Source organism: Lathamus discolor, chromosome 6 (genome assembly GCF_037157495.1).
Source record: "Lathamus discolor isolate bLatDis1 chromosome 6, bLatDis1.hap1, whole genome shotgun sequence".
Classification (NCBI taxonomy): domain Eukaryota; kingdom Metazoa; phylum Chordata; class Aves; order Psittaciformes; family Psittacidae; genus Lathamus; species Lathamus discolor.
Window position 1 is genome coordinate 10,343,891 of NC_088889.1, and position 25,483 is coordinate 10,369,373.

A 25,483-nucleotide genomic window follows, 5' to 3' on the forward strand; every position below is an offset into this window, starting at 1 on the left:
TTTGAGAACATTTTAAACCTTGAGATGTTTTCAACCACTGAAATTGGGTGGTTATAGTGTTCTCTAGTTTGTCTCTTAATGAATTATTTGATGCAAGTTTCCTGGTAAGCAAAGTATGCCTATTGCAAAGGCACCATTCCTGCTTGGCAAAACCTGACATCGGTTCCTGGAAGAAGAAAACTGTAAATTTTTGGAAACTTCTTACACCCAAACTTCTGCAGTCTGCTATCTTTTTATTATGCCAACCATAATGAAGAATTAAGAGGAAGTTGTGGTGATGCAGCAGAAATGGACTTAGGATCTGTAGACAGCACAGGAGACTTCCCCCAAATATTTTTAATTCATGGCTCTGTAGATTTGTTCTCTGCTTCCATCTAGTTCTGCTGGTTTTGATGTGTTCATGCAAAGCTTAGCCAGGCAGGTAGTCCTTGCCACACAAATACAATCAGTTGGCAGCCCACAAAAATTCTCTACCTTTTCTGCACCCTCTGTGTCTCAGCTCCTAGCAGAGGCAAATTTGTGAGCAGAGAATAATTAGCATCTTGAGGCTTGCAGCTCTGTTCCAGGGAAACTCTTATCTGCCAAATATTCTGCTTGATAGAAACATACTAAAGGGGGCAGATCTGGGAATAAAGAGTTGAGGAAAAAAAGCTTTGTATGTGCAAGTTAAAAATATCAGTAAGAAAAGTTAACTAAAATAATTAGTAAAATGCTTCCCTTTTATTCATAGAGTAACCACAGAGGTAGAATTCCCTCTTCTGTGTGTGTTGTGTGGAGAGCTGCCAATATAAACAGGACAGGAGACTCGTGGTAGGGATCACTAATGAAGTATGTTTAGTAAGGTCAGTCATCACCAAGCAAGTGATGCTGACAGCGCCTCTGCACTAATGATTTCTTATGTTAGGGAAACTTCCACAGCCTAAAATATCTCTCTTGCAGCTGAGCTATGCAGAGCTGCAGGTAGTCCTTGTTCATCACGTCAGACTTAAATACCTCTCAATTCTAGCCTCCTGAATATGCAATGAAAAGTTGCTTAGTCAGTAAAGGACTGCAGATTGAAGGTAAGCCCAGCCAAAAGAAATGTTTCTGCTAGTAAGACAGAAGTGATTTGAACAGATTTGGTCTTTACTAGGAACCTTGCTTGTGGTTTTTACCTTGCTTTTTTCGCTAAGGATATTTTATTCTTTGCTTTGTGCAGCTTTATGTGTATATTTTTCTAGCAGCATAAAAATGAACAAACTCTGCTTCCTTAAGAGAATATGTCCAAGTCATCAGACACAACCTGGTAATGGTGATCTCAATAATCGTTTCTTTTGATTGTTACAGTTCATCATAGCTTAGGTTGAAGCCAGCATGCTCTAGAAAATCTCTAAGCACATCCCCTGCATGAAATAAAGTAGTCTTGCCTCCAGGGTTAGCAAAAAAAATGAGGTGACATTTGAATGTAATCTTTGAAAAATTGAAATGTGTTCTACTTTTTCTTATAAACAAGGTCTTATCCACCAGTCTCCTCAGCCGTATCGGCCAAGGCCTTCCTTGTATCTCACAGTTATTACCTGAGTCCTTATCCCAGTGGAAAGGCATTTGATTATCAATAAAGTGCAACAATTCTCTAATTTCTGGGGGTTTAGAGAAAAAAAAACATTTTTCTCTTAATGGTTTATCATGACTGTTCTACATGCATAAAAATTCTCTCAAATAAGCTCTCATGGCTGATTTAATTAAGAAACAAACTTGTAATGAACAATGTTTTTCCTGTTGTTTTAACTTTCAATCACTGTTTTGTTTACAGACCAGCAGTGGCTTATAAATGAGAATAAACGACTGGCTGCCCTTCAGCAACAGCAGAGGGAGTTTGCAGTGCAAACAGAGACTAAGCTGTATGCAGAGGCTGAGGTGCAGAGTACCATCTACCCTTCCCTGCTGCAGCAGAACAAGAAGAGACTGGTGCAGCTGGAGCTCTTGCGAAGATACTCCTTAAAAAAGGCAGAAAGAAACATAAGACGAAAAAAGGTCAAATTCCAGCTGGAAAGAATAGTCAAGAAGCAGAAGTTATTGGAAGCCAAGCAAAACCTAGAGCAGCTGGAAGCTAGCTGCTGGCTCAGTGAAGAGTGTGTGAAACAATCCCAGGTCCTAAATGAAAATACTGTACAGTCCTCTTTGGATCACCAGTTGCAAAGGAGAAGGAAGTCATTGGGTTTGAGTTCCCTGCAGCACAGGGAGCATTCTTTCTGTAACTCGCGTCTGGCCCAGGTACCCAGGTAAGTTAACATTTGCCAACTCCTCTGCATGGTCAAAAGTAATTTAAATTCAAGGTATTTTCAATGACCACCTATGCTCCAGGATGCGTTTCAGTTTATTGAAACAATCTCCAAACTTGCAATATCAGTGAACTTACTATATTGTATGTCACACAGGAGCTTTTCCCTTTTTCCTGGGATGTGTACAGTGCATTTCCTCCTCAGCTCTTTGGCGTGGTCTCTATCAGTTTTTACATACCTCTCTCAAGCCTTTCTGCACTTTTACCTCTTCATGAATGCTTTCCACAACTGGCTTAAGTCTTGTTCTTACCTTGTTTAAACTGTTGGTAAATACTAAATCCTGCATCATTTTATCTTGATTAGGATCAAACCCTTCATAATATTTGTATCACTGGGATGATTCTGGATTGGGCTTTTAAGTTGGCCAGCCTTTCCCAAGCTAAATAAACTTCTCTAAGCAATGCTAAAAAGTTGGGGTTCACAGCATGGTCCTGGACGGAGAAAATAGCTGAACTCTGTTAAGTGTATTTCTGTGACTTAGAACCATCCTTTATTTTAATCCAGTGTTTGCAGCTTGCTTGAGCCTACGGGGACTAAATACCAAGCTACACCACGTAGCATTGAGCTGTTCTTTTGTGTTTCAGAACATATCTCAGGATATCTATAGGACTGTATTGTTACTGACAGAATTTAATCTTATTGTTTCTATTTTCTGCTAAATTTGAATTTGGAAGGCATTGATTGTTGCTTCATATATCTTTACACTCAACTACAAGACATTATTGATGTGGAAGTGTTCTTGATTACATTATTCAAGCAAGGATTCTGTTTTATTTCTTTATTTCCACAGTTGTTTGTTGAAGAGGGAGACTGTCTCAACATTATCTACCTCACCAAATACTGATCAAAGCTGTGAAGGCAATACAGCAACGAGGTTGTCATCTGTAGAATATCTTTACAGAAGAGGTAAAGACGTTTCTGGGAGCAATGACCTTAATGATGAAAAAGGGATCTCATTTTCAGTGCAGAGGCAGCTAACTGAAAAACAAAAACCATCTTCATTTGCAAATAAAAAAGGAGCAGAAAAAGACTCTAATGACAAAGCTCTCATGGCTTACACCAATAAAAATTATCAAAAAGTTAAAAGGTTGGATGACAACCCAGGGCAAACTGGATCTCAGAATCAGACCTCTAAAGGCTTCTCTCCTGATCTTTTTAAGGAGAAAAATGAGCCTGAAACCTTTATTGCAGGGACAAGAATGACAAAAGCAAAGGTGCTAGGAGGTTCAAGTCAGGCTGCAAGTAGCAATCTAGAACAAAATAGAGCTCAGGTATCCAATGAAAACACTAGAATGGATATCGATGGAAAAGGCCACAGACCTTCTCCAGAAAACTTTCACAAAGAAATGAGGAAAACAGTGTATGGAAACCCACCATCAGTGCATCTAAACCAAACAGCCAAGAACTGGAAGAGAGCACCAAACTCAGCCTTGCCAAGTCATGAGAAATCAACAGTGGAACAGCAAGAATTTTTGATGGTGGCAACATCAGTAGGAAACCTCACAAAGATGAACACACAGGCACCACTCTTTTACGCTGAGAAAAAGTGGCACAGTGCTGAGATGCTAAGTGCTGGAGCATCCAAAACAGCAACAGAGGTGCTGGGGAACTGGCAAGAGGATGATGAAAATGAGATTTCTGATACTGACAGTTCCTATTCTGTGGATTCTCTCTCCTGTGCTTATGCAAAGGCTTTCTCAGAGAAACCAAAACAAGATTTTGACAGAAACAAATGTCTTGCCAACCCAGAAGATTCTGAGAGCGATGACAGTCAAATGTCACAAGACTCTCTGGTAGAAAAGGAAAACAAAGCCAAAAAGGAAAATACAAGTCAATTTCACAAGTTAAAGGCCCGCCATGAGCCAGCTAAGCTTTACAAAAGCAGAACTGATCACCCTATTTCATCTTTGGTGACATCATACACATCTCGTAGGAGGATGGGAAAGCCTGAAAGAAGCTTTTCTCTGGACAGCTTGGCTGATGGAGAAGAGATGCCAGCAGAAGATCCTGTAGAAGAATCCAAATCTGATTCATCTGATGAAGTGCCAGCAGAGATTTTTTGGAAGTTACAAACTCCCAGATCACCAGCTATACAGACTGAGGAAGGCCATGAGTCCAAGACCTGCGACACAGATAGAGAAGGGACAAGTTATGACCTGAAGCTGAGCAGTTCCTTTTACTTGGACACTAAACCACAGCCTGCTTCCAATAGTGCTTGCAAGCAGTTGCTGAATGGGATAAAAGTCTCCTTTGTAGAACAAGAAAGGTCTCTTGATAGAAGACCATATTGTGCAAGTGGAAATCCTTTGCTTACTACTGATGCTTGGACTTCCTGTGATTTAAAGGTTGACATCAGCAGCCCCAGAACAGCATCTTCTTCCGATGAACATTTGGAATTTCAAGAAGCTCATCTCTGCTCTTTGAGCAAACCAGAGCTTTGGCTGAAGAAAGATGATCTAAAGCAGTCAGCTGCTGAAGTTGCTTTTGTTTCTGGCTCTAAGCAGATACGCAGCATTACTAATTTATCACATCATATAAATGAAATGAACACTTTTTTTTCCTCTGGCGCATCAGAAGTACCTTTACCTGAAACAGCAACTGCAAGCAAAATTTCTGAGAGTGAATCATTAAAGAAGATTCTTAAGGGATGGACAAACTCTAATGAAAATTCTTCCCTGGTATCTCAAGAGGTAATGTCCTCATTTGCTAGCTCAGTAGGACCAAGCTCCTCTTTTGTTCCTGTTTCAGCAAAGCATGATTATCACGAACATTCAAGGTCAGATTATCCTGAACAAGAACAACTGAATGAATTATCTACTTATAGGTCTGCCACTGAATGCACACAAACATTCAGATGTTTGGAAAGTGCCTCCACTGCAGACTGCTTGCCACTGGTATCTAGGAAAGAGGAAGATTCTTTCCCCACAGCTCATCCAGAGCTGTTGAAAGATCACAGTCTGAAAAAAACACCCTTTGTTTCTGTGTTTCCTATGCAAATTTCAGAGCAGAGAGATGGCTGTGTCAGTGCAGATTTAGAAGATGATTTCTTCACAACTTCTGGAAAAGATTACATCAATGATGACTACAGTAACTTGATGACAAAGTCAGGTGTGACAGATGCAGGCAGAAGGACATCTGTCAGTGCACCTGCTGCTGAATCTTCTACAGGATTGGCTCACAGTATGATCTCAACACAGGCATCTGCAGTAAAACAAGTCCAATTTGGAAATCATGGGCAGCTTTTTCCAAGAAGGGAAGTACCAACATGTAGTGATGAAGGTTTCTTTCTCAGTGACTTAACAAATAAAAGCTGCTCTCTTGTAAGCAGTTACAAGCTTCAGCCATTGGCTGGGCGAGAAGCAGAATCAGCTGTTACAGTGGATGTCCTCAGATCTGGGGAGAGTAATTTGGAAACAATGCAAGAAACAGATTATGAACAGATATCTGCAGAAGAAATAACAACAGAGGCAGATTTTTCCTCACAGAAGAAAACATACCGATGTAACCCTCTAGTTGTTGCTCACAGTGCAAGTTACGATCAATCTGCAACACCAATAGAGATGGCTCAGAAAGAGATTATCTGTATGGAGACAAGCACAGATAGCTTGGCAGAGATTGCAGAAGATGTGCCTTCATTCAGAGCTGGTGAAGACTATGAACCAAAGGATGAAGACTTGTCTTCACTGAATAATTATGAATTTAAAAGCAAACCTGTTTCAAAAAATTGTTCCCATGAATGTGCTTTAGCAGACAGTCAGGCAAGTTGTTTATCCCAAGAAGTTTCAGAAAATTCTGTATTATGCATTGATAGTACAAGAGAAGAAAACCGTGAAGGCAAAGAACACAACGTCCTGAATTCTCAAGCTGTAGCTCAGAAAGAATTTTCATCTGAGTGTGAAAACTTAGTGGTAAATGAAGTAAGTTATCTTATAGTGAATGTAAATGGAAAAGACACAGAGTCTTTCCCTGCTACTGTTCGTGAGAGTATAAATGATTTTGTCCCAGAATCCAATTCAGTCATGTTTTACAAAGCTTCAACAAAAGCTAACCTTTTTCAAAGTGCATCTGAGACTGAAAATTACGATAAACTATTGGAGCATGTCACCGTAGTGAAAGGAGACTGCGATGCTACATCTAATCTTACTGTGGAAGTCAGTGGCACAGAAAGTTGTTCTGAGGCACATTCTGGCTGCCTTTGTACAACATGCTCTTCAAAATCAGCAGGGCAAAGAATCAGTACACGTAGGATGACTGACATTTCCATTCTCTTGGAAGCGGAAACACAGAACAAATCTTTACTCAAATCAAAAGAAGAGAAAGAAGCCTTTTTAGAAAGTGATTGCCCAGAGGGTGTCTTGCTTGTTGAAGGTGATGGAAACTCCGAGCCAGAAAGAGTATTTGAATACAGCACAAATACGTCAGCTACTGTTTCTCAAGAGGAGAGTCTGTATGTAAATAAAGAATCCAAGTTTTTAAGAAACCCAGAAACCAATCCAGAAGAAACTATGGTTCCTTATCAGAATACAAAAGCAAACTCTGATGAAGAAAGAGCAAAATTAATCAGCAGTGCAATCAACTTAGAAAAAAATGCATTACAAACTAAATCCAGACAGATTGAAAGTTTACCTGACCTCCAAGTCCAAAGTGTAACTGAAGACAGGAGTGGAGAGGATTTTAAAGACATTGGTCTATCTCAGAATCCAAAGAAACCTCTTGATACTGAAGCTTGTGAGGTTCAGCGTGAGTTTTATACCAATCTGTGCCTGGCACATGAAGAAGTGGAGAAAGATGAACTGCAGGTAGCCAGCACCAGGATAGAACATACTCAGGAACCAAAAGCACTCGTGCACTGTGGCAGCCACCTTGAAACAAGCAGCTTTTGCCAAAAGGAAAAAAAAGAGAAAATAGAAATAGGTATTTATTCACCAGAGTTTTCCATTGCTCCCAAACCCACTCCTTCTGCTTTGTGTTCCCATACAACAGATACTACTCAGAATACTTTAGGTGTCCTTGATATGTGTGAGGGGCTTTTACAGAGGAACAGAACAATAGAGAATGTGTTTAATACAGAGGATGTAGCTGCAACAGTACTAGTCACAAAACCTGAAACCGAAGGACAAGTAAATTCTAGCAATTTAATTGAACAGTATGTACCACACTCTTTGCCCTGGGAAGACAAGGTTAATGAATGTGAAGTGACTGGGAGTGAAGAACAAATTATCGTGACAAACACTGAGGAGCTGATTATTATGAGGCAGGAAGTCCTACTCACAGATGAAAATGTGTTATTTACTGAATGGTCTCCAGCTCTACATCAGATGTCTTGTGACAGAGGTGATAAAGAGGAAATTTTACATCAGTTCAAGATCCCTGAAAGATACCTGACCGCTTCAGGTCTAGAACAGGACACACGGTTAGAAGATGATTCAAGATACCATGATCCTACTGAGATGGGTGAAGATGGCGGCTCAGTGGACTCTGTTGCTGATACAAGAAATGCAGTCATGAAAGATATTGATGCATATGAATATTCAGTAGATGACAGTACTGGTGTGGACCAAGAATTCAAAAGTCTCCACATGAAAGAGGACAGTGATACGTATATGAGTTGCTCTATGCAGTGTCCTGAGCATGGTGCTTCAGGAAACTTGAATCTAAGTATTGCTAGAAAAAGATGTGACAGTTGTGAATTAGATCCAGTAGGCTCCAGAGTCATAGAGGAGAAAGTGCATTTGATGAGTCTAGTTCAAATGGCCAAAGAAAAGCAGATGTTTGTAGAAAACACAGAGGAGGTAGAAGTGGTCATTTTACAAAACCTAAACAAACTATTCCCTGAAAACGAAGACGGCTGCCAAATGACACATGATGACAGCAGATTAAGTGAAGTCTTAAGAGAAAGTCAGTGGGTGTCTACCAGTTTTTCTGGAAATAATGAAGAAATCAACAAGGAACAAAATCCATCAGCAACACTGACGACTACTGAAAAGAAGCAAGAAAGTTCACTTAAAGACTTCCCATGCCAGTCTGTAAATCACCTTTTATATCTTGGAGTAAGTGATGATTCCCATCTTGTTCAAGATGTTCCCACTGCACTGAAAGGACATACAAAGGCATCTAACAGCAGTGTTGGAACTGGAGCTGTTCTGCCTTACTATGAAACGTTAATGGAGAGTGAGGTCTGTGTTGGTATGCCTGTTTCGGTCAACCATATTGGAGAAGACAAGTATCTTCCTGATAAAATGCCAAGCAAGAATATAGCTCTTCTGCAAACCAGGACCACACAGGGCAGGCAGGAGGAAGACTCTTTTGTATCTGGGCAAACTGTCGATAAGAATAGCTTTTCCACTCCTTACAGTGCAGGTGGTCTTGAGTCTGAAGTAGCTGTACTTCAGCCAGGGGCCAAAGGAAGCCCATTTTCCTCGGAAAAATTTGATTCATCTGAAGCTGTAATTCAGGATGTTAACATTAGTCATGAAGAACACGGGATGGATTTAATGGTTAATAAACTATCAAAATGCTACCTTAATTCCATAGAAGATACAGCTCAAGAAGAAAAGGGTACCACTGTGCCTGATTCACTGCTCTTGGATAATACAAACCTGCTTTCTTCAGAGAAAAAAGTGACGGAAGGTATAGAAGGGGGAAAAATGCATTATTTACAAGAAATCTCTATGCAAAAAGCGCTTCACAACACTAATACAACTCAGAAAGTACTTGAGTCAGGGAGTTTATCGCAGCATAATGAGAAGGAGAAATTTTTAAGCACAAGCTATACCACAACAAACAGTAAAAATGAAAATGCAAAGTTTCCTGGTGTAACTGGGTATCAGCATGACCCCAGAGAAAATCAGAGATTTGGGATTTCTGAAGAGTTCTGCATAGACCAACCAGGCAGCTCTGATTCTGATAACACTTCAACCCGTTCAGAAGGCTTGAACAAGTCTCTGTGGGAAAATCTATATTATAGTAAAGAGTTTCTTAGTTATAATAGGAACTCAGGCACTTCTGAATGTTCTCTTGGTCTCCTAAATCATCCAGCATCATCTCCAGATGCTCTGATTGCAAGCAGTGAAGACAAAAGTAAAAACGATGCTGCTGTCTCCAAAGAAACCAAATACTTTGAAAGTGAATCCACTGATTTAAGTGTATCTGTAACTTTTCCTGATGCTTCTCAAAAAGGAGATGAAAGGAAAACTAATTCTGCAGTTGCAGAGGCCACAGTCAGTCACAATAATAAAAATAATAAACTGCCTGAAAAAGCTGCAGGAACAGATCAAAAGGAGAAAATAATTCAAAGTTCTTTCGAGAACTGCAGTGACATAAAAGAAAATGAAATTCCTGAGTACTCAGAACAGTACAGTAACGCTTCTCATGTGACTGTACCAAAATCAGGCTCACTTACTTTTCAGGGCCGAGGACAGAGAGGCAGTGAAGAATCAAAGTCTCTTCCATCCTGCTTTGTAGAAGATACTCCAGCTGATCCACCTTTTCAAAGCTGCAAGAACTTTGGTGCTTTTGACACTGTGTGCTCAGTAAAAGATTATCCTCAAGCATTTACAAGTGTCAATCACCCATTCTTAACACCATTTTCAGAATCTTCTTCGACTGCAGATATAGGCCCTGGTGAAACTGACACATATGATACTTCACATACAAGTATATCGAAACATTCTCCATTTGCTGTTTTGCAAATACAAGACACTCAGTCTGATAAAGCTGTGGTATTTGATGAGCCGATACGTGCTTCAGGAAGTATTTTACTCTCTCTTGCAAAAGAAAACAGGCATTGTCCAGTGTCAGACACAGACTCTAGTTCATATGGACATTCTGCTGTAGGTGGGAAACCTGTATACGGAAGTAATCATAAAAAATTTGACAGTGATTTAAAAGTTGGTCAGCACCACTGGGGTGAAGTTCCACCACAGGGAGCTTGCACAGGACACATAGAGAAAGTACTAACTGATAATTCTCTTCTATTACCTTCATTACCTTTTGGGGATACGGGAAGGGCAATTCTTGTTAAAGAGGGAAAAATGAGAAACGTACTTAACAGAAATGAGGCCGATCTGCACCCAAATAATGAGGCTGAACACTTTGCAGTAGAGACAGAGCAGAGAAAAATATTACGTAGAGAACCTGTTGAAACGCAAACTAATGTATCCTCAAATTCTGCAAATGAATCAGTAGGTTCAGAAGTTAGAGTGTTGGAAGAGCTGTATCCAGGAGATGTTGATGTGGATGCTGAGTACACCAATTCATTTAGTCCAACATACCCCACGTACAGCAGAAGCACTGATCCCAGACGACTGTATCATGCTGTCTTGGGTTTTGAAAAAAACCCTGCAGGTCTGCAAGATAATTGTCAGTATGTGCCTACAGGCAATCAGATAGAACAGGTGCTAGATAGTACAAATACAGATGGTAGAAAAGAGATTTTACTTTGCCAGAACAATACAGGTTCGGGCATTGATGGCCCTGACACTGGTGCAGGCAATTGTTTACCAATGGGAGATGATCTAATGAGGAATAAGACTCTGAAATCAGAAAGACTGAAGTTTTCTGCAATGAATAATGACAGTACCTCTGTAAAGTTTTTACCAGAAACCCGTGATTTGCCTCCTCAAGAATCCAAATTTGTGCAATTAAGGAGCAAAAGTTCATATTCTCCTACACGGAATACAAAGAGCTATAAACAAAATGAACAAAGACCTTCCTTACAAAGTCACAGACTATCAGCCCCAGCTATTGCTGTCTTCTCTGATACAGAATATACTTTGGAAACTTCATCTAAGGCAGATTCCTTGTTGTATTCTTCATCTAAATCACTGCAAGATTTGAACATGAGTGTAGAGCCTCCATCACCAACTGAAGATGATCTTCATGGAATTGAAAGATTTTCAAAGCAGGAGTCAAAGAACTTTCTACAGGTTAAATCTAAACCCAGATTTCAACAAAGAATAGCACAAACTAAGAAGCTTGCAAACTGTGATCCCAAAAATTTACAGAACTTTGCAGCAAGAACCCAAAGCAGCCAGTCTTCAAAAGACTCTACTACTCAATCTCCATCATCCTTACTGCACACAGCTCACAGTTCTGTGGGTGCAGAAGGGAGCATCCATTCAAAGAGTAGTTCTGTAGCTCAGTGTAGTGAAGGGAAAGTTGAAGAAGCTGGGTACCAGCCAGAAACAAATTTATTTTTGCAAGACAATAAAGACGCAATGCATTTTAGTTCAAGTGATACCAACCCATATATTCATCCATGGCAACAAGATGGATCATGCAAGATTGGCTGGAAACAGTGTATTTTTGGAAGTGCAAGTGATGTCTCTTGCAATCAGATTCCTTTAACCCTGGAAAATCATAAAGTTATGAGATGCTCCAGTGTAGACAATGGATTGAATTCTCAAAATTCTCCTTTTCATTCTCATCTCAGTTCATACACTACAGCAAAAGTTTTATCGAGCACTTTAAGCAGCATCGAAGGTCTTCAAGGATGGGACAATGTCAGACAAAACCTTCAATATGCATGCTCAAGTGACAGTACCAAGCAGTATAGCAATGTATCCAGTGAAACATTGGAAACTAATCCAGAAAGTAACACTGCTGAACTTGAGAATCCTTCTGCACAACCTGGTAACTCTTCAGTGCAGGTTGATGAAATTGTACTATTATATCCTTCTGAGTCTGAAAAGTCTTCCAAAAAACTGCCAGGGACTACATGTGAGCAGGGAACGCAAACAGCAACTCCAGGAAGGTATAAAAGGCAGAGAAGACATCAGAGAAGCTATACAGATGTTTCCACAAGAAAGCAGGAAACAAACAGAGATTCAGTTCATCAACCGTCTTCTTGGACAAGCGTGCAGAACCTGTCCATGCATCTGTCACAGCTGCTTCAGAACACTTCTGAGCTGTTGGGAAACCTCTCCCAACAGGGTATTATAGATAATGAGCAGAATGCCAAAATGAACCAAAGAGGAACTGAAGAGGCTGTAAAGGCTACTAGATCAGATAGCTGCACTCAGACTACAGCAGATGTAGGCACTCAAACGGACGTTTTGGAAGAACCTCAAAGCAAACATGAAGAAAAACAAATGGAAGAAAAAACGGAAAATGAATTGAGGGTGGCTCGGGCAGTAAATGGTGATTGGAAAGAAATAGGTTCAGATGCAAAGATTCTCAAAAGGAAGGAGGAAACACTGTCTCTTGAAGAAAGAACAAAAGAACAAACAGGGATGAGAAGTCTGGGCAACCCTGACTTCCGTGACAGTCTTGACAGCATTTTGGAAGATTCCTTTATGCGTCTGCCTCTCTTACCCAGAACCTCTACTCCTATTGTAGATTGCAAAAAAACATCATTAAATGCACAGCAGAATGCTGCTTTTACTAGTAGCAGAGTTTCATCTGTCACATCATCTTCACTGAGTTCAGGGCAAGATGGCTCTTCATGCACTGTAGTTAGCAGCCCTACTGATAGCACCTCTCAATCTGCAGCATCTTACCCTCAGGATAAAAGAAGTGTCAATGAACTAGAGAGTCCAGCAGAGAGAAAATTCTATTACAAAAACACCCTGCTAGTTGATAGGGCCTCTTCCCCTATTCTTACTCTTAGTGCTAGTCCCAGCAGCCAGGCTGCTTCTAGCAAATCTGTGTGCCGTGTTAAGCAACGTCGTGGATATTCCAGTGATGCTTCAAGTCCTCCTCACATCCAGAGAAAGCAGAGGGCAGGTCCACAGCTCGGCGTGCCCCCTCACGTGGACAACTTTTCACAGACAGAAACAGACAGTGAATCTGGTGCTTCTAGAGAACATAAAGGCATAAGGAAGAAATCAGGAAGTTTCCCAGATAAGAAAGCAGCTGAAGAGCTTTTAGGACAGCATGGGTCAGAAGAGCTGGGGCAACAGCAGAGAGTCATGGTTGACACTACCATTTGTGCCAAACGACTGTATCACTCCAGCAGTATGTTGGAGGTGTCAGGCCACAGGGAGCTTTTAACAGGTGATCTCAGAGACCACAGTCCACTGGCACATTCACTTCGCTCTATGTATGTCATGAGGGGAGAAGGAGGCTCTTCAGCTGTAACCAGACACGAGAAGTATGTCAGTCATCCTGACACCGCTTTAATTCATGACTACTCACCTCCAAATGCCGAGTTCCTCTTCAATAAAAGAATTAGTGCCACTTGTTCAAGTAAGACAAATGCTGGCACGTCCTCAGAACCTCTGGGAGAAGCATCATCTTTACAATTTCATGATTTCTTCTGGAAACATGAACACGGCAGCCCTGTCCCGCTGTCTGATGTGAGTGATGTGCAGACTTCCTTCCAAGACAACAATATGGGTTCTGCCACTGAAAGTGAATGTGACACTGAGATTCCTCTCAACAAAAACACTCCTTTTGCAAAGCCTCACAGGCCTCGGAGCTACAGCCTCCGTGACTTACCTATACACAATAAATTCAGCAACTGGTGTGGTGTCAAGGGCAGCCCTTCTTCCTTACTCAGCTTGAGTGGCAGTGTGGCCGATTTACGAAGTCTGGCAGAAAAGAAGCCTACATGCACACGAACGGCAGAAATGGAAGGGAAATCCCAGCTTTGTGACAGCAGGAGCAGAGAGATCGAGAGACTTCAGCGAGAGCGTGCTCAGATCATGTCTGGCATTCATCTGGATCTGCATCAGCATCCTCTCACTGTGGAACTGACAGAAGCAAAGCTCAATCACGGCATCGGGGAAACAGATGCCCTGCTGAGGGTCCTTCAGAGCGGGACAGCAGAGGACCTGGTGGGGATTCCAGTAAAGCAGCAACTCTATGAAAGGTAAATTACTTCAAGTAGTGTTGTCGTAAGTATTTGAATACATTTCATGTATGCTTCATGCAGCATAAATAACATTTAGTAATGAGCACTGAATCACTTAGTCACACTGAGTGAACTGTATGTGAAAAGTTATAGTATCAAGCTTATTTTATATACAGTTAAGTAATGCATTTAAGACAAAATTTTGTGGTTGCTTCAAGAAAATATGGACAAGTATAAGATTTGGTGTAATTCAAATTTAGTGTCACCCTCTTAAAATTTCTAGCAGCAGTGAGAGTGATCATGTGTACCTGGTGATCATGGGAATATATTTCATTGATTTATTGCAATGTAAGAATACTTGATACATACTGTTCATGGGAATATCTCATTCATCTTGTTTCTGTGAATAAATGTTGCTGTATGAATATGCCAAAAAAAACCCCAAAACTCAGCCATAAATATATGGTGTATATTACCCCCAGAAATCAAGATCCTAGACTCTAGTGACTGGATTACAGAACTCAGTTTAGGAAGCTGTTGTGACTAAAAAGATTTACGACCAGCTGCGATACTCCCCATCCTTAATTTGCCTCTCAGCCATTACAAGCAGTAGCCAAGACCCTCTTATGCATTTCCTACTGTTATAAAAGCAGTAGAGTTTTAGAATTTCTGCATCATCAGTCAGCATGTGGCCAAAGGGGTATTGGAAGGGGAGCACATGGTATTAGATTCCTATAAATTTTACATTACAAAGCTACCTCATATTTAAGTCTTCTTTAAAAGAATCAGCAAATGTAGCTTTGCAGGGTTCATTTTGTCAATCTAATCGTGTTTCCCTGACAGACACATGAGGACTATTGAAACCCTGAGGAAGGAAAGAGAAAAAAGGCTGCAAACATATCAAAGAAGCCGAAGTCTGAGTCCTCAAAAGCATTTGAGTCTGTTACAAATGCTGGATGCCAGTCAGAGGGATCTGGATCTTCCCAGTAGACGCCGAGAGTATCTGCAACAACTGAGAAGAGATGTGGTGGAAAACACCAGGTAGGGCATTAGAAACCTCTCTTTTGGCCGCATGGACGTTAACACTGGTTCACACTGGGTGCACATTAATGGTTCTTACTGACATCTGAGGCTTCTGTGGCAGAATTCTTCTTCTCAGTGTGGAAGTGTTAAACTTTGGGATAGACAGTGAGGACAGGAAAGAAAGCATGAACCTGATTTTAGAAAACATGCATCAAAAAATCCCATCTATTTTGTTTCAGTCCATAACAAGTATCTTAATTTATGTGTATGATGTATGGGGACAGCCAGGTATTCATTCAGTCTTTACTCATTACAGACTAGTCTGTCTTCTTACTCCTTCATTAACTTACAAGACACATGAAATAGTTTTGTGTTAAATATCAAACAAGTTCTGCAACCCTTCACCACTAAGAATTTGAGTGTCATTCCTCACCATATCCACTAAATGACTTTTGCTTTATTTGCAGTAGGTCAGGAGACAGTTATTTTCCCAACACAATTATTTTGCATGTGATACTCCAAAGCAATAACCTTAGATGATATGGGGAACTGACTTAGAAAGCAGTGCAGTCACTACAGTAATCTCAGCGGTAAACTGGACTTCCAACCTGAGTAATTTTCCAAGGTTAATGTTCATGTAGCCTTTAGTGAGCAAAGAGAAACTTTTGAGGGGCTAATATGGTGGGGTTTCATTGCTTTTCTGGCAAATTTTACTGTTCATAGAATCACAGAATGGTTTGGGTTGGATGGGGCATTAAAGCTCATACAGTTCCAAGCCCCTGCCACAGGCAGGGACACCTTCTACTAGACCAAATGCCCTGTCCAACCTGGCCTTGAACACTGCTAGGGATGTGTCTGGTATTTTGTCAGGTGACCCCATTTCAAGTAATTACATGTGTTTCCCCCCTCTTACCTGTCTTTACAGAGTTCAAGAACCTAAAAGAAGAAGCATTCAGCATCCTTCAGACATTGAACTGTTGCTCCAAGACTACCAGAAGGCACGAGAGGAAACCAAAAGTGAAATAGCACGAGCTAGGGACAAACTTCGGGAGAGAGCTGAGCAAGAAAAGAGGCGTATACGGGAGCAAATATTTTCTCAGTTACAGAAGGTGAGTGTTACCGAGGAAACCATTGGGCATTATTCACACCAATGCATTTCTTTAAAAGAAATTGTTCCATGGCTAAGTCATCCTCCTGTTTAATGCACATCAGCGTAGAAAAGCCAAAAAATAAAATGCAGATTTGTGATTAAAAAAATCTGAGTCATATTGGGCTGATACTGTTCATGGTTCTGAACTGTACCTTTTGTTCAGACACCTCCACGGGATGACTGACTCTTACCACATCTGCTGCTTTGTTTTTCTTGTGTAATGTAAGCATGCTTCACCAGAGTTGGAAACCCAAACTTAAAACCACCTTTGAAAGTATAAATAACCTTGAATTATTTATAATATGAATATATTATTTTGAATTTTGATTTGAATATATATAATATAAATATATATAATAAAAAATAATTCAACTGAACAAATTATTATAGAATATGAATATAAATAGCCTTGGTATTATCTTATTATGTAACTTTTACTTCGTCTTCTGGGTTGGCATTGAGGGGTCCAATTGGCTGAAGTAAAATCTCCAGTCTATAACAACTACATTTGATCAGCAAGCTAAGTCAGGGGCTACTCAAAAAAGAGGCAAAGAGGAACAAATGGGACTGAAAAGAGATCTTTTTAAAATCTTATTTTTCCCTTAACAACACCCTGGCACTGGTTCGATAGCCTGGACTCTCACATGTGAAGAATAACAACAGCAGAAGCTGCATTTTCCCAGACTGCCAAGTTTTACAGGATCCCTCCACAGCTCATATGTTGGTCTTTTAGATGAGCCTGCTTATTTAATAGTTTCTGTATGGCAACAGCTTTAGTCCTGTCAACACTCCTTGAAAGAAGCTGGACTTCTTTAGATTATTGCTCTTTCCCATTTCAGTGCTGTCATCGTTGATTTGACTAGCTGCTGTGCAAGGTGAGCTTTGCGTGGTTTTTGTTGGTAATACTGTGATACTGATTACAGGAAGAAGCAAGGCTGAGGACTCTTGCAAGTACAAGCACTTTATGTACAGACTCCAGCCTCAGCCTCTCCTCTGGCCCAACATCTGGCTACAACAGCAGCAATACTGCGACGTATACTGCAAGTAACCTCAGCAGCCAGGAAGGACAGGTGAGGAACAGCTGGCCTGTGAGACTAATGTCTCCTGATGCTTAAACAGTAATAGACAATGTAGGAACAGAAGCAGGGCATGTTTACGTCATCAGTGCAGATGGGGGTGATGTGGCAAGAGCATCACCAGGTAATAGTGATGCTTTTATTTTTCTGAGATATTTTTTGGCTTTTAACTCGTAGATAAAATCCAGATAGTGTTATTGTCAGTAATGCCACTACCTGCCAGACGTTTTAGAAACAAGTCTTTTGTTGTGATAAACCAGAATCTGATGTTCTCGGTGTGCCGCTCTGAATGATGCATTGACTTAAGAGTTTCTGTGTGTGAACATGGACTTTCCTGAAGTTACTTTCTGGTATATACCTATGCTAGCTCCTTGCACTTGGTTTGCTCAGTTTCCCAAGTCAAGGTATCATTTCAGAATCAGGGCAAAGGAGTTAACTTGTGATAAAGAGAAGCTTCCAAACTTCCACTTCTTCCACTTCTGCTCTTTCCAAAATCAGGTGTCCTCTGGGAATGCTTTGCTTTCAAGAAATACACGAGGTCGTTCAGCTGTTAGAAACAGTCAGCTTTATGTGTTAGAGCAGCTACAGAAGGATTCTACATTTGGTAAGTAAAACTTAAGACTCCTTATGTTTGAGCTGTATCCCAAAGCCTAATGAGATTTGTCATTTATTTAAATCAAAATCTAATTTGATTCTAGATATTGTGCAGATGTCCCTACCATTACATGACTTCAGGAAAATAGTCAACCAGTAGCCAGAGCTTGCTTAGAATTTCCTGAAAAACCAAATGGGGATTTGATCCCTCTAAAGTTGGTCTTTGTCCTGTCATGTTACCACATCTAGTGTTCTGGGAGGATGACTACTTTGAGACAACCAAAGATGCATGGGTGGGGGGGCTACAGCTGCAACGAGTATAGGATTGTGCATGAAAGTTCTTATTTTTATCCTCCAGACTGATGCCTCTTCTTTAGGTTATTTTGTTAGCTTATACATGGTACTAACTGTTAAACTTGAATAATGCACGATGTAGAATCATAGAATAGTTAGAATTGGAAAGGACCTTAAGATCATCCAGTTCCAACCCCCCTGCCATGGGCAGGGACACCTCACACTAAACCGTCCCACCCAAGGCTCTGTCCAACCTGGCCTTGAACATTGCTAGGGATGGAGCATACACAACTTTCTTGGGCAACCCATTCCAATTCCTCACCACCCTTACAGTAAAGAACTTCTTCCTTATATCCAATCTATCTAAACTTCCCCTGTTTAAGTTTTAACCCATTACCCCTTGTCCTATCACTACAGTCCCTAATGAAGAGTCCATCCCCAGCATCCCTATAGGCCCCCTTCAGATACTGGAAGGCTGCTATGAGGTCCCCACGCAGCCTTCTCTTCTCCAGGCTGAACAGCCCCAACTTTCTCAGCCTGTCTTCATACGGGAGGTGCTCCAGCCCCTGATCATCCTTGTGGCCTCCTCTGGACTTGTTCCAACAGTTCCATGTCCTTTTTATGTTGAGGACACCAGAACTGCACACAATACTCCAAGTGAGTTCTCCTGAGAGCAGAGTAGAGGGGCAGGATCACCTCCTTCAACCTGCTGGTCACGCTCCTTTTGATGCAGCCCAGGATACGGTTGGCTTTCTGGGCTGCGAGCACACACTGTAGCTGGCTCATGTTAAGTTTCTCATCGACCAGCACCCCCAAGGGCTGCTCTGAATCATTTCTTTGCCCAACCTCTGGCTGTGCCTGGGATTGCTCCGACCCAGGTGTAGGACCTTGCACTTGTCATGGTTAAACTTCATGAGGTTGGTATCAGCCGACATCACGAGCGTGTTGAGGTCCCTCTGGATGGCATCCCTTCCCTCCAGCGTATCAGCCGAACCACACAGCTTGGTGTCATCAGCAAACTTGCTGAGGGCCCACACAGTGTAATTACTAATGTGCACATTGACTACACAAGGGATGGCATGAATCCTTCAGGAGGACCAGGTGCCTGGGTGCTCCAGTTGTGGGTTGAAGTCCCTGCAACTGCAGAGAGCAGTGAGTTTCCTTTTCAGTATTTTTTACTCCCCTATGGCTTTTTTGTTTCCCACAGAAGCCAGCAGCATTCAGCCACCCCTTCCTTCTAGTAGAATCAGCTGTAGGTTCACCCATGGATTAACTATTTCCGTCAGCTCCTCTTCCACAAAAGGATACCAAGATCTATCCAAACATATCTTGGCCAATGCTACCACTGAGGTAAGTGAATAAGCAGAGTTTTCACTTATCCGTATACCTCCTGCTATAAGTTATAGTGAGTATGTGTGATAGAAGCCTTGCTGCTCTACGCTGCTAATAGTTATATATTTGTCAGCTAGAGACAGACACACCAAGCAATTTTAAATGGTGGGAAAGTGAGCAAGGCTGCAGCAGAGGAGACTCTTGCATGTTAGCTGAAACGGTTGAGTGAAGCTGGGGGAACTGCTGAGTCAGAAGCAAAGCATACCATCTTCCTATTTCAGATCAGGTACAAACACTTCAACATGTTCCCCCCATCTCCCATTTTCTCACAATAGTTTAGGCTAGCGTACAGGCGTGTATGCATATATATATTATACAGGATGTATATATCCTCCTTCAGTAGAGAATATGACAGCCAAGACCATCTGGCTGTTGATACTTCCTAGGAATTACTAGCACTGTAAAACTGTGTGTGGTAAAGGCAGCTTAGTAGTTTGAATAGAAGACAGTGTAGCAGCAGGTAAACGCTGGATGCAATTTATAGTTTCTACGGCTTTCTCTTATCTGTACATCTGTTACTGTTTTCTAAGGTAATGGCAGCATGCTCTCATAACCTGAGGAATCTCTACACCTGCCAAGCAGCAGCTGGGTGGAAGTAAGTTTGTGGCAGGTCTTTATAATGGGAGGCCTTCTTTTGTACTTGGCCCTGTTATGTGCAAATAACTTTCATTTGTCTTTGACAGGTATCAATGTACAGAAAAAGAGGTGTTGGTTTATTACAAAGTCTTCCCTTCAGCAACAAGGCATGGGTTCCTGGGAGCAGGAGTGATAGAAAGACCCCTGCCCTACGTGTGGGGACTAGTGAGAGATCCTGGCAAACGACATCTGTATGACAGAACTATCAACACAGCTCGAATACACAAGAAAGTAACCAGCCACATCCAGCTGGGTGAGTTTCAACACAAAGGACTGGCCACCTTTACCAGTAGGTACTTTCTCAGCTCAGGTTGCCAGCCAGAAGGAGACTTAAAGGCATCTTACTTAATTTCTTCACGTCTGAATAAATAATTTCATTATTTAATATGGGAACTTGAGCTTTGCAAAGCTTTTCCAAAGTGAGGATAATATTAAACACATCTCACTGTAGAAGTACAGGTAGAGACAACGGTTTGAAAGTCAAAATAAATCTCAAGCGGCTTGAGAAAGCATCTTAACGACATATTATAGCATGTAAACTAGAGTTCTGCTCTCTGCACAAAGAAGTCAAAGTGAAATATGCACATGCATTTAAGGGATGGGGAAAGTGTGCCAAGTTAAATTTGTCAAAGTCTAATTCCCCTCTTTATTTTTTCACAGTGTATTTAGTGACTGATAGTTCCCTCTGCTATCTAAAGCAACCTCGGGATTTCTGCTGCATTACTGTAGAAGCCAAAGAGGTAAAGTGAACATTCTTTCTGCAGCACAGAGGAGTTGTTCTGAACTCCTGGTTCAAAGACAGAAGGGAGAGGGAGTGGAAGTCCACGCTCATCCTTCCAGAAGTGATGGTGTAATAGGAAGAAAAGCCTTGCGGATGACACAAGGGAACTGTGTATGAAACCCTCATGAATGACAATCATCAGCTAAGCCCTATTTGGGGCTTGTGTTACAGAAGTGTTACACAGCACAGTTCGGTTACAAACATGCAAGATTATGACAAAAATAAATAATGCGGGAAAACACTGGTTTTTTAGGTAGTGTGAGACATACATCTCATGGAAAACAAAGAAATCATCACTGTATGCATAAAAAAAAAGTACAAATTGTCATCTTTGCCCTTTGTCACACACAGGAGAACTTGTCTGTCTTGGCTATTCAGTCTGTGTACGATGCATCCATGCCCCACCCTTGCAAAGAAGTGGTGAGAGGGGAGATTCTGCCAAGTGCTTGGATACTGGAGCCTGATGTGGTGAATGGAAGAGATATCACTAGAGTTATTTACATGGCACAGGTAAGATTTTTCTCTATGTCCAACTGTGAATGCAAAAAGCTTTTACAGATAAGCAGTAAGTAACAAAATGTATAATCCTTATGCTATGCTCCATGAGCTGATCATGTCTCCTCCACTTCACACTGTTACCCAACATAATGTACACTAAAGCAGAGAGAATCTTACTAAGATTGTGCTGAAGCACATGGTTGATCCTAAGCTTTTGTAGCATCTGGAGCTGCTCCCTTGGATACCAAGACCCTTCTGTAATGGATTATTAGCAGCTTCAATGGATGTTGCCTTCTCACAGGGGGAATCAGTATGAAAACTCTTGTTGGCATTTTTATCTTGCTGTAGATAGAGAAGTCCACCTCAGGTTACACTGTGTTCAAAATGCAAAGGAATACTGGTTGCTAAATTTTTCGAACTGAAGTTGTTAATTCTTCAGATTTAGCAGGTACAAAAGAGAAACTCAGATTAGGATTCCAGTTAAAAATAAGAAAACCCTGCCATCCATTCATTAGAGATTCATCTGAAAAGTAGGCTCTCCTTGAGATAGTGGTACCAAGCAGTGTCTAGAAGAGAATGCCAAATGTGTATAATTTGTTTTAAAGTGCTCATCAGAGAGCTAAATGTCATTAGTCCGTTAAACTTAGCTATAGAATACATGTTTTTAAGATACAATATGAAAAAAATCTTTATAGTAATTAGTATATGCATTTTACAGTGCATGTGTAATGTATATGCATTTTGCAGTATATACATATATATATTTTATAAATATACATATTTTTAGTGTATGTATATGCATTTTCAGTAACACTGTATCTGTCTCAAACTAGTAATATTTAATTGAAGCTCAAACTCAAAAGCAGTGTGGGTCATACCTGCTGAAAGTGACATCAAAAAGCAAAGCTTTGAAAGCCTATGGAGTATTGGGAAGGAACAGATAAAACCCACACAGGAATAATAGCATTTGCCTGTAAGTTTACAGACATATAACTTGCACCATCACATACTTACACATACCATCAGAGCTATTTGAGGCTAGAGAAGCATTTTGCCCAAACCCAGGTACAAACTCCAACATGTGGCCTTTCTTCTCATTCCTGCAGGTGGATCTCGGTGCTCCAGCTATCCCCGCAAGGCTTCTGAGTTCCATCGCCAAGCGCCAACCCCTGGTGATTGCTCACCTGGCACACTTCCTTGCTAGCTAGTGTTGGGTACAAAACTGGACAAGTAACAGCAGGTCAAAGTTCACAACAAGACACAAGCCTTGTAAGGGTAATGTAAAATGCTGGCTCACAGTCATTCACAATCAAGCCTCACTGCTAACATTGGACTGTGCAAAAGGATAGTTAAGAAAAAGGATCATTTATTTTAGCTGCTCGGAAGAAATGCAGCAGGTTTGATGGGAACCTGTCCTCCTGGAGACAGCTGTGGAAAAACTCCATGGAGCAGCAGGAATGTGTGCTGTCTCTGCATAAAACAGAGGAAGAGACTTTGATTTACAATAGCCAGCATCTTACATGCAAAATGCAGTATTCCATTTCTGTTTCCAAGGTGCTTCAAAGACCAACCTTCTTTAAGAAAGTTTAGGCACCAGTGGGAAGAAGGCAATGGAAGCGATGACACGCACTACAAACTGGAAACAGTCCACATATGGCTTGAGGCCCTTTGCAACTCCTGAGCAGAGCTGCAAGGCCACTTCCTAATGTTCAGATAAGCATCAAATGCAGAATTCCTAACAGTGTAGATAAATCATTTAACCTAGCTTGCTGGCTAGACTTCCCCTGGAGAAGGGAAGTTCAAACAGAGTGATATCCACTAGTCACCCTACACCCTGAATAGATTTTTCTCCTGTGATTGGCTAATGGCTTACAGCCAGTGTGAGGTATTTTGGATTGCCACTACACTATGCAGCATCAGTGGAAACCACCACACCTCAGGACACAGTTTTACTGCACTGCAGAATTAGGTGCTTTGAAATCAAGAAACCAAACCAACAGCTGTAAACAGTTGACACTTCGTCATTAGTAGAGAGTAGTACCATGTAATCAGCTTGTTTCTAGAATTTATATCCTGCAAGTAAGAGTAGCTCCAGCAGTTTTCCACAGTGTCATTTTCCATCAGCTGAAAATCCAGCCTGGCCATAATCCTACCATGCTGCTTTGTTCAGAACATGACCAGTTCACTCACTGCAGTGAAGACAGACTCTTCCGACTCAGTTACCTCACAGTATTTCTGTTGACCTTAGTCCAACAGTCCTGCTGTCACACTTTATATATATTTGTTCAACACACTCCCTAGTTTGGTCACACATTCCTAAAATTAAACAAACCACAGCCAACTCAAGCAACTCCATTAGTTCTTCAGCACAACAGTAAAAATCATTTCAGATATCTTATGTAAGCAATAGAAGCTTTTATAATGTAATTTCTTTAGCTCAAAAATGCCCACATGTTCAAGAAGCTGTTGCACTTTATCAAGTGAGAAATATGTATTCATATGTCTACCTGGCCAGAGTCACCTTCTGCTACTTCAACACAGTTACTGTAAGTAAAAGATGAGTTTTCCCACCTTTGAGTTCAAGAGCCAAGAGCTACTTTACTATATCTTTGCACAAGTGTAATTTTGGCTCTCAGCTTCTATGTTAGTTCCTGTTTTAAATATATTCAGTTTTAAAAGAAAATAGCTATTTTAAACTGATATTTAAGAAAATAGCAGTTTTGAGACATACCAGCCCAAGGCTTTACCCCTGAAAACTGTACCAGGTAGGATAGCAAAACCTTTCATTTACAAATTTGCTTTGGTTACAATCTTAATTCCAATATAGTGCTGTTCTTTCATGGTGAGGCTCAGCATTTTCTTAGAAGCCCTTCAAACTGTGTCATGGCATGGTTCACTTCCAGCCTCACGCATTCTCCATAGTCCCTCAAGAACAAAGAGACAAGCCAGCACAGAATTTTCTGCAGTTGAGCAAAAAGACAGAGTTCCAGATTTGCAACCTGTCATTCCCTCCCTCGTGGTGGAAACCAAGAAAGGAAGAGCCAATGAGGCAGTGCATAAAAGCCCTAATTTAAACGAGCAGAAACAGCAGCATGGGATATTGGCTCTATTCGGAATGCTGCTTCCAAGGATGGCTGGGAGAGGCAGGGGAGGTCTTCATCCAATCCACACAAGATTTGCTCAGTGCTTTGCTTTTTTGCCTTTTATTTTGGACATGGCACTAGTGATGAAGCAGTTTTCGTAGGAAAAACATCTAGGGGGACTCCTGTTGATCAACGATGCCAGTGCCTATGAAGGATAACGTCTTCTTGTACAGTGCATCAGATGTTTATTTTTATAAACACATAAGATTTTTTTTCTATGTTTACAGATTAAGTTATTTCTATATGCTTGTTTTGAAGCAGTTTTATATGCTATCAATCAAAGCTGAGTTTTATTTTTATCAGTATTGAATTAATGTAACTTTCTTTTTTTAATATTCAATTGATACTAAAAAGCCTATTTATATAAATGTTTTCTTTTGCAAATATAACATTTTATGGTACTTGTTAATGTACGGCATTGGTTTGGTTGGAAGGAAGAAATAAACACCCAGCAGATACCAAATTTGTTAATCTACAATGGGCAAAAACCAACTTCCTGTCAGTTACTGCTGAGCAGTAGATGATCAAACCAATTGTATTGTACCACCTACTGTTGCATCTCTGCTCTTAATCAAGATTGCTATTTTCATATCCACAATAAATAGTATTTTCTACACAAGAAAACGTGCCCTGTGTTATTCTCTTCCAGCTAAAGACAACCATCTATGGAACTATGCCACACAGAGAAGTACCACAAAAGCTAGCTTGGGGGAGATGATGCAGGGCTCCTGCCTACCTGCTGAGGAATGCATGCGGAACAGGAATTTGTGGCACGATAGTC

At 40.9% G+C, this 25,483-nt stretch overlaps 1 protein-coding gene across 1 annotated transcript in view; it reads left to right on the forward strand.

Annotated features, from left to right (window-relative positions):
* The window catches only part of STARD9 (StAR related lipid transfer domain containing 9), a 106,891-nt gene extending 81,565 nt beyond the window's left edge, over positions 1-25,326 (forward strand). The window contains exons 22-33 of the mRNA XM_065682715.1: positions 1,793-2,261; positions 3,112-14,133; positions 14,959-15,156; positions 16,064-16,247; positions 17,212-17,358; positions 17,863-17,968; positions 19,460-19,602; positions 20,175-20,239; positions 20,328-20,533; positions 20,941-21,020; positions 21,413-21,571; positions 22,666-25,326. Of these exons, the coding sequence (XP_065538787.1) occupies positions 1,793-2,261; positions 3,112-14,133; positions 14,959-15,156; positions 16,064-16,247; positions 17,212-17,358; positions 17,863-17,968; positions 19,460-19,602; positions 20,175-20,239; positions 20,328-20,533; positions 20,941-21,020; positions 21,413-21,571; positions 22,666-22,767 (12,881 nt within the window). The 3' untranslated portion in view covers positions 22,768-25,326. The remainder of the gene's footprint in view (positions 1-1,792; positions 2,262-3,111; positions 14,134-14,958; positions 15,157-16,063; positions 16,248-17,211; positions 17,359-17,862; positions 17,969-19,459; positions 19,603-20,174; positions 20,240-20,327; positions 20,534-20,940; positions 21,021-21,412; positions 21,572-22,665) is intronic.
* Positions 25,327-25,483: the final 157 nt, after the last annotated feature.